This window comes from Rana temporaria, chromosome 13, assembly GCF_905171775.1.
Source record: "Rana temporaria chromosome 13, aRanTem1.1, whole genome shotgun sequence".
NCBI classification, from domain to species: Eukaryota; Metazoa; Chordata; class Amphibia; order Anura; family Ranidae; genus Rana; species Rana temporaria.
Window position 1 is genome coordinate 114169923 of NC_053501.1, and position 9683 is coordinate 114179605.

General features: G+C 40.7%; 1 protein-coding gene across 1 annotated transcript in view; it reads right to left on the bottom strand.

The window, feature by feature from the left end:
- The window catches only part of LOC120920242 (Fc receptor-like B), a 31031-nt gene extending 21932 nt beyond the window's left edge, over positions 1–9099 (bottom strand). The window contains exon 1 of the mRNA XM_040332207.1: positions 8809–9099. Within this exon, the coding sequence (XP_040188141.1) occupies positions 8809–9031 (223 nt within the window). The 5' untranslated portion in view covers positions 9032–9099. The remainder of the gene's footprint in view (positions 1–8808) is intronic.
- Positions 9100–9683: the final 584 nt, after the last annotated feature.

Genomic DNA, 9683 nt, shown 5'->3' on the forward strand with positions numbered 1-9683 from the left:
AGCTCTGCTGATTTTATCATTCAATCACGTACAAGCAAAAATTCTGTTTTTTTTATTTTCCTTGTATGTCCCCCTCAGATCTACAGCGACTGCATTTCCAAGTGAACTTGTAGTACAAAGTAGATTTGCCTTTAGTAAATAAACCCCAAAGTCACCAAGCGAGAGAATAAAACATACTTTTATTGAAAGCAAATGCTTCGCATTTAGAATACTTGATCTGTCTGTGCTTTGTCTGTGATTGACTTGGTGACAGGTCCTCTTTAATTTTTCATGTTTCATTGAACAATGTCTTTTAGTGTAATGCCAAGAGTGAAATTCGAGAGACAATCATTTCCACCACCTTTTCTATTTACCGCATTGTACTGATCTGCACATTAAAGATGACCTCCAGGTAAATGGCTGAATACACAGATGATATATATATATACTGTATATGGGAGATGTTTTTCCTGCCAAAGGATTTGTATTTCTGTCCAATCAGTATCGAGATTTTTTTGCTGTCATTTTCAGAACATCAGCAAATATTAGGAAACAAGCAAAACCCAACTTGATCTCATCTTCGATTTTCTCATGAACATCACTTTATTTCCCAAAATGTGTGAGCTCAGAGACCGTTGTTGGCAGTTATTGCACATCGTTATTGTTCACAGATTAGAAAGAAAGACCTGTTTTGTTCGTATTTCGACGAACGATCGAACATAAGATGTTTGAGTCGAACATGAGTTTGACTCGAATACGAAGCTCATCGCTATTCACACTGAGATTTCCGGACACAGCATGGGACTAAGACTTCATGGGATAAAGGAATGTTAACCAGGACAGTTGGCAAGTATGGGGCAGCTGATTCAGGTCCCACAACAATGACTAGGCCCAGGGCAGCTTCCCCTTTTGCCCCACCTTAAAGAGATCCCTGCATAACTACACATCACTTAAATGTCATTCTCCCCACCTCAAGAAAACAACATAATACAACTTCTTCTTTGAAGAAGAACTCAGTTTACTGGATCGATTTGCAGAATACAGTTGAGTTGGCACATTATTACATAATAATTCCTTCACATAAATGATTTCACTTAACACTACATTTGTCTCTACATTGATTTGGCTGTTCTGTTTCCCTAGTGGTGCTGCCCATACCTTAAAATTAGGAAAGTTGTGATATATAAAATCCATTCACTTGGTTGCCCAAAAACGGGTCACATTAAAGTGTGATGCTGCCGGTAGAATGGTTTACATAATACACAGATCATCACTGTATGATTCTGGTCTCTCACACCGGACTGCACCATGAGGTCGGCTCCCCCCAGGGATGGACTGGCCATTGGGACTACAGGCAGTTTCCCGGTGAGCCGATGGCTCAGTGGGCTGGCTTCAGTGACAGCGGACTGCCGCCCCCCTCCGCTCCTCTGTCTCTCCCTCCCTGCAATGCTCACCTCCTCTCCCTCCCTGCAGCGCTCACCTGGGGGGGAACAGAGAAGCAGGGGGAGGACCAGAGGAGCAGGGGGGACGACAAAGGAGCACGGTGGAGGGGACAGACAGCTGACTCAACAGCTATGTCCTGTGAGTTTCACACTTCTGCCTAATCTTGTCCAATTGGGCGGGGGGGCACCGAACTGATTCTTTGCCCCGGGTGAAATAATGTCTAGCTTCCCCACTGGTACTGCCTATAAGAGTACCAGTACCATTCTACTCTAATAAAGAAGAACGGCTAGTGGCTAGTGAAGGGGGAGAGGGGGGATGGGTGGCCAGGTGGGGGGGGGGGGTTGGGAGTTGTTCGGCCGCCAAGGGAGAGACCTGTGAAAGTTGGCCAGTCTGGATGAAGTCCAGGGCCAAATTTTTGTCCCAGTCCAGCCCTGGCTCCCCCTGTAAATATAGGCCCTGAAGAAGGGAGGTGCCACACACATACAGGGTAAGACACGTCATACAATTACATTAACCCCTACATGCATCAGCCATAATTTAAAAAAAAATAATACAGTAACAGGCATAACATAATATAATGTAGGTACAAAGCTACAAGCTTTTTACAAAAAGAGGTAAGAAGATTGGAGAAACATATGATAATGATCCTACAATGTTATCTGCTGGCTAAAAATAAGAATATAAAATATTAAGATTAATTCTACGTAACCTGACTATTATTAAAAAAAACACAATGGGGGTTGATTTACTAAAACTAAAAAGTTAAAAATCTGGAGCAGCTTCCAGTTTTTTCCCCCACAAAGTTTAATTGAACAATCTGAAGTTAGAAGCTGATTGGCTCCCATGCACAACTGCACCACATTTTGCACATATAAACATATATACAAAACCCCCTTCATATCTTCTTTAGTTTTCAGAACTTAGAATAAACAACATGATCAGTAAAGTGTGACATTTGTGTTTTGGGTCTTTTCTCAGTTTTTATTTTTAAATGAAAGACTTTATTTCCTTCCTGTTATTCTCTCCTCCATGTGTGATCTCAGTGACCACTTCTACTTTCTCCACTTCTTACTGTATTCAGTGTAAAGGCCAATACGTTTAATCACTCAGGCCTCGTACACACGGCCGAGTTTCTAGGCAAAAACCAGCAAGAAGCTTGCTGGATTTTTTTTTTGCCGAGGAAACCGGTCGTGTGTACACTTTTCGACGAGGAAACCGACGAGGATCTCGTCGGGCCAAAAAGAAAGCATGTCTTCTTTTTCCCCGACGGGAATGGGAAAATTTGACTTGCCGAGATCCTCGGCGGCTTCACAAGGAACTCGACGAGCAAAACGATGTGTTTTGCCCGTCGAGTTTCTCGGCCGTGTGTACGAGACCTCATATGTTTTCAGATTAATCAGATCAAGTTATAAAAATTAGTTTATTTTAAAAAGATGAAGTTCCTTTGAATTCAGCCAAAACCTTCTCCATGTTCACTTAAATGTTTCATTGAGGTCCTCAGATTCCTAGAAGTTCTTCTTCTTCTTCTCTACTAGTGTTGCTCACGAATATTCGCATTGCGAATATTCGACTCGAATATAGCATATTCGAGAAATCGCGCTATATTTCGAATTTCGCGGTGAATATTCGCAATTCCGAATATTCGCATTTTTTCAATTTGATTTTAAAAACAGATCACATCCTATCGACGTCTAAAAGCATTGCTGGTATGATTAGAGACCCTGGGCCGAGTAGCTAAGCTGAGGCGATCCTTTTATGTTCCCAAATAGAAAAAAAAAACATTGCGATTTTTCGCTATTGCGAATGCGAAAATGATTGCGAATTTTCGATAACTGTGGTAGGAGAACTCTGATTGTCTCTGATGCAAAAGGGGGGGGCTTTGTGTATGTTTCTGTTATGAATATTTGTATGTTTGATATTATTTTTTTTTGTAAGAAGGAAAAAATTGCGCATACCTTAAAAAAAGGGGAGAATACAGCAGCAACTCAAAAATGTTATACAACATAATTTAATACAAGACAGAAAATGGAGTCGCTCTACAAGAATAAAAAATATGTCTAGTGACAAGACATGTGGGCAAATTATAAAATAAGCAAGCGCAAATAACTTGTGAAATACACAGTGAAACAAATATATAAAGAAATATAGTCCCAATAATAGAAAAATAATCTTTCATAAAAATGTCTTTGATATGTGAAGTGAAAAAAAGTCCAAAGCATGCAGCATGAACGTGTTCAATCTTCAAGGTGTTTGATTGACAAACGGCTGTGACAGATGGATAGAGTAAAGAATCACCACCAATGCAAAACACTTTTTATTTTGTATTGTAAAATATCAAGAATATTCTGAGCCAATCAGAGTGCTCCTTCTGCATTTGCCGAATATTCGCAATTATTTTGTATTGTAAAATATCAAGAATATTCTGAGCCAATCAGAGTGCTCCTTCCGCATTTGCCGAATATTCGCAATTATTTTGTATTGTAAAATATCAAGAATATTCTGAGCCAATCAGAGTGCTCCTTCCGCATTTGCCGAATATTCGCAATTATTTTGTATTGTAAAATATCACGAATATTCTGAGCCAATCAGAGTGCTCCTACAGCATTTGTCGAAATTGCGCAGTAAATATCGCATTCGCATGTTGCGATATTTCGATAAAATATCACGAATATTCTGAGCCAATCAGACTGCTCCTACAGCATTTGTCGAAATTGCGCAGTAAATATCGCATTCGCATGTTGCGATATTTCGATAAAATATCACGAATATTCTGAGCCAATCAGAGCGCTCCTCCAGCATTTCTCGAAATTGCGCAATAAATATCGCATTCGCATGTTGCGATATTTCGATAAAATATCACGAATATTCTGAGCCAATCAGAGTGCTCCTACCGCAGTTATCAAAAAATCGCAATTATTTTCGCATTCGCAATAGCGAAAAATCGCAATCATTTAATTTCGATAAAATATCACGAATATTCGAATTTAGCGAATATATCTCGAATATTCGAATATATATTCGAGATATATCGCGAAATCGAATATGGCATATTCTGCTCAACACTATTCTCTACCACTTGTTGTGGAAGTAGGGGAAACATACAGCAGCAGATAATACAAATCCAGAGATCACCAGTCGTATTATATTCTGCACTGTGCAATCTGAGGAGAGAAGTATGGAAGGAATAGGATTTTTAGATAAGAAAAATGTTGAATTATTACAAATTCTGAATGTATATGAATAATCAGGATTAGCTTCCCTCTCATTGGACAGAAGCAATGATGTTGTTTTATGTTCCAGTAATACTTTCTAACTTATTCCAATAATAGGAGGACAGGTGTCACGGGAAGCAATGAAGCTGAACTGAGAGATAAGTGTGTCACTTGCTCAGGAGGAGCGTAAATCACAAGACTGACCAAACTTGACCGATCCATTTGTTGGCAAACCATTAAAAAGAAATATTTCAACTTTATATTTAACTGTATGTTTTTACTATGAAGAGCTTTGGCAATAATTTCTATGGAGCGTAAATCACAAGACTGGCTAACCAAACGTACAAATACATTTGTTGGCAAACCATTAAAAAGATGTATTTCAACTTTATATTTAACTGAAAATTTTTACTATGAAGAGCTTTGGCAATAATTTCTCTGCCCAGTGTCTTCGCATTACGGACCTCTATTTTATGACTCATTATTGACTCGGTCATGACTAAAAGGGAAATTGAATTGGGAAGAGCTTCAATTAGGGTTCCATGTGGAATTAGTGCTCCAATTAGGGTTAGTCCATGTGGATGGAGTTCAAGAGAAAGAGAAAAAGGGAAGGGAAGAATGACTAAGGGAAAGAGTATAAGGGAAGGGAAGAATGACTAAGGGAAAGAGTATAAGGGAAGGGAAGAATGACTAAGGGAAAGAGTATAAGGGAAGGGAAGAATGACTAAGGGAAAGAGTATAAGGGAAGGGAAGAATGACTAAGGGAAAGAGTAAATTGGAAAAGAAAAAAGCCTGAAGCCTCGTACACACGACCAAGGAACTCGAAGGGCGAAACACATCGTTTTCCTCGTCGAGTTCCTTGTTAGGCTGTCGAGGAACTCGACAAGGCAAGTTTCTCCATTCCCGTCGAGGAAAAAGAAGACATGCTCTCTTTTTGGCTCAACGGGATCCTCAACAGTTTCCTCGTCTAAAAATGTACACACGACCGGTTTCCTCGGCAAAAAAAAAATCCCAGCAAGTTTCTTGCTGGTTTTTGCCGAGAAACTCGGTCATGTGTACGAGGCCTGAGGGAATACTAATGTAAATTGAATAAGGGAAGGAAGACTAAGGGGAAGTAAATAAGGCAAAGGAATAAAACAAAAGGAAAGATAATAAGTTATCACAACGTGTAAATGTTGAGTCTTGGTGCTGCTCATCTTATCCTGCCACCCTGGGCACTGGCCCACAAGTCCCATTATAGTAAGCACAGCCTTTTTTAAGCCCTTAGCTAGGAACTCCCTTCCTCCCTGTGTGCTGTATTCATTTATTTTTATACTGTTCTTAAGTGAAAGAACTTTTAGGCCTTGTACACACGACCGAGTTTCTCGGCAGAATTCAGCGAGAAACTCGGTCGGAGCTGAATTCCGCCGAGAAACCCGGCCGTGTGTACACTTTTGGCCCGAGGGAGCCGACGAGGATCTCGGCGAGAAAATAGAGAACATGTTCTCTATTTCCTCGTTGTTCAATGGGAAATTTCGGCTCGCTGAGATCCTCGGCGGCTTCACAAGGAACTCGACGAGCAAAACGGTGTGTTTTGCCCATCGAGTTCCTCGGACGTGCGTACGGGGCCTCAGGCTCTAGTTGACACTGTTGCCACATTCGGTTTACAGCAAGGGTCCGGTGCGTTCTGGTTCACCGTTTCAGGTCTGATTTCAGCCCAAATTTTGAGCTGAAATAGAACCTGAAACGCACCAAAAAAGGCACATGTTTTTCCGCCACACCGGACCCGCTGCAGACATATGTGAACTGTCACATTCTCCTGCTATGCAAATTGAAAGTGCATTCAATTTGCATAGGTGTGAACCCAGCCTCAAGGTATTGGGAGGCTTTTGGATCAAAATGTATTTTCACATGCAAGAACCCCCCCTCAAAACATTCATTGTATATGTGGATCTTCTCAAGTCAGAAAGTTGTCAAACTATCTACTGTATACAGACTGGGTCTAAGGAGGTATTTATTTTGGATAAAGGGATATTAGAAACAGAGCATGCACTGATCAGAGGCTTATTCAAGCTCACCGTGTATCTGGATATAGAATCCATCACTCATCTTCCTCACAACCTGAGACTCCGTCCTCACTTCACAGGAATAATTCCCAGAATCCTCCAGCTGAGATGACCGCACTCTATATGTATCAGATACATTGTATTCCCGCACAGTCTGTCCATCTCTGTAGAAGGCAAAGTGCAGCTCTGTGCCGCCTCTGAGAGGATCCAGTCTGGTGTCACATCTCACCGTCATCTCACCTCCTTCTATTACCCTGGACGGGGTCACTTTTATTTCTGGAGGAGAGAAGATCTCTGGAAAAGGAAATGATTACACTCATTGGTCAGTAAGATGTCAATGAAGGGATGAAAAAGTTAAAAGAGTATAAATGTATAAAGGTGTGAATGGACATAACTAATGATAAGATGATTTCATATGCTTGTTGGTGGAGGTGGGGAATTACATGCAATCAATTCTCACTCACTATTTAGTCCAGTATTTACATGGAGATCTGCTTTCATGTGTGAGATAGCACCCCAAGTGGTCGGAGGTCTAAGTACTACACCAGACCCCACACCGGAGGGATAACGTCTTTCCACCAGCCAGTGACACCGGTCCCGGGACTGACTACAAAGATTTTTTGAGGGAAATCACATTATACATTGATTTTCTTCTACCAGATCTTTAACTCATGTTACACTTTAGAAATGTGCAGGACGGAAAAATGTATTTTGTTTCCTTTTGGATTCGTTTGTTAAGTTCATAATTTTATTTTGTTGTATTTGTTATGTTGAAATTAAAATTAATTTGATTTTGAAATGGAAACATATTGCAATAAATACAGTGAGGTATAAAAGTAAAATAAGATGAGACCCCTCCAAGGCTTAGTAACTACGGATGACGTTTATGGTGTTGAAAAATCTTATCCCGTATTTATCAATTCAGAAGAGAAAAAGCCCCCCCCCCCCCCACACTGAACTTTATTCATATATTTGGATAACCATATTTCAGGGCAACTATCCCATCCCAATGATAAAGCTCCCTCCCTTGATACAAACCTACTATGGATCTCCTACATCTTGTGTAAAAGGCATCTCTCTCTTTTACAATACCCTTCAGTGCAAAACTATATTCTGCAAATCTAGTCCTCTCCTAAAATGGGAGGAAGATCTACAGAATACTTATACACCAGCACAATGGCTCCATGCTTTTACATTTACACATGGTATTTCCCACTGTACTAACCCCTAAGAACTCTCCCAAAACAAATTCTCACTGTTACCTCACACCCTACTGGGTAGCCCATTTTTACCCCTCCCAATTGCCTCTATGTTGGCGCAACTGTGGTCATGTAGACAACCGCTATCCTATTCTCTGGTCTTGCAAGAGTCTCACAAGCTTCTGGAACCAAGTGGTCTAATCTCCTCTGTCAAATGTATGCGATCTCCACCTAACCCGGATTTGGTCATTCTAAATTTAGAAATTGGAAACTTTCCACCTCATTTTCACTTAATAGTCGTCCACATACTGTTAGTATCCAGAAGTAAAATAACCAAATACTGGAAGAAAGACTTTACCCCTAATCTGCCCGAAGTGGTGACTTCTATCAACCTTACTTATGAATATGAAAAAAAATTGTGTTATGAGCTGGTTAGATAGATAAGTTTGATCGTTCATGGAAACCATGGTCCTCCTGGGTCAAATTCCTAATACTGACTTCATTTCACATCCTCACCATGTATCTGGATATAGATCCCATCACTCATCTTCCTCACAGTGTCAGACATCGTCCTCACTTCACAGGTATAATTCCCAGAATCCTCCAGCTGAGATGACCGCACTCTGTATGTAATGGATATTCCGAATTCCCGCACAGTCCGTCCATCTCTGTAGAAGGCAAAGTGCAGCTCTGTGCCACCTCTGAGTGGATCCAGTCTGGTGTCACATCTCACCATCATCTCATCTCCTTCTATTACCCTGGATGGGGTCACTTTTATTTCCGGAGGAGAGAAGATCTCTGGAAGGAAAAAGGATGACCATGATTGGTCAGTATGTGTCCTAATTCCTCAACATGTGACTGTCAGGGAATAAAGAAATGAAAAGTGTGTACAAGGATAATGACTGGTTGGGCCAAAGGCCACTCACCCACCATGTATCTGGATATGGAGCCCATCACTCATCTTCCTCACAGTGTCAGACGTCGTCCTCACTTCACAGGTATAATTCCCAGAATCCTCCAGCTGAGATGACGGCACTCTGTATGTATTGGATATTCCGAATCCCCGCACAGTCCGTCCATCTCTGTAGAAGGCAAAGTGCAGCTCTGTGCCGCCTCTGAGTGGATCCAGTCTGGTGTCACATCTCACCGTCATCTCATCTCCTTCTATTACCCCGGACGGGGTCACTTTTATTTCTGGAGGAGAGAAGATCTCTGGAAAAGGAAATGATTACACTCATTGGTCAGTAAGATGTCAATGAAGGGATGAAAAAGTTAAAAGAGTATAAATGTATAAAGGTGTGAATGGTCATAACTAATGATAAGATGATTTCATATGCTTGTTGGCGGAGGTGGGGAATTACATGCAATCAATTCTCACTCACTATTTAGTCCAGTATTTACATGGAGATCTGCTTTCATCTGTGAGATAGCGCCCCAAGTGGTCAGAGGTCTAAGTACTACACCAGACCCCACACCGGAGGGATAACGTCTTTCCACCAGCCAGTGACACCGGTCCTGGCACTGACTACAAAGATTTTTTGAGGGAAATCACATTATACATTGATTTTCTTCCACCAGATCTTTAACTCATGTTACACTTTAGAAATGTGCAGAACGGAAAAATGTATTTTGTTTCCTTTTGGATTCGTTTGTTAAGTTCATCATTTTATTTTGTTGTATTTGTTATGTTGAAATTAAAATTAATTTGATTTTGAAATGGAAACATATTGCAATAAATACAATGAGGTATAAAAGTGAAATAAGATGAGACCCCTCCAAGGCTTAGTAACTACGGATGATGTTTA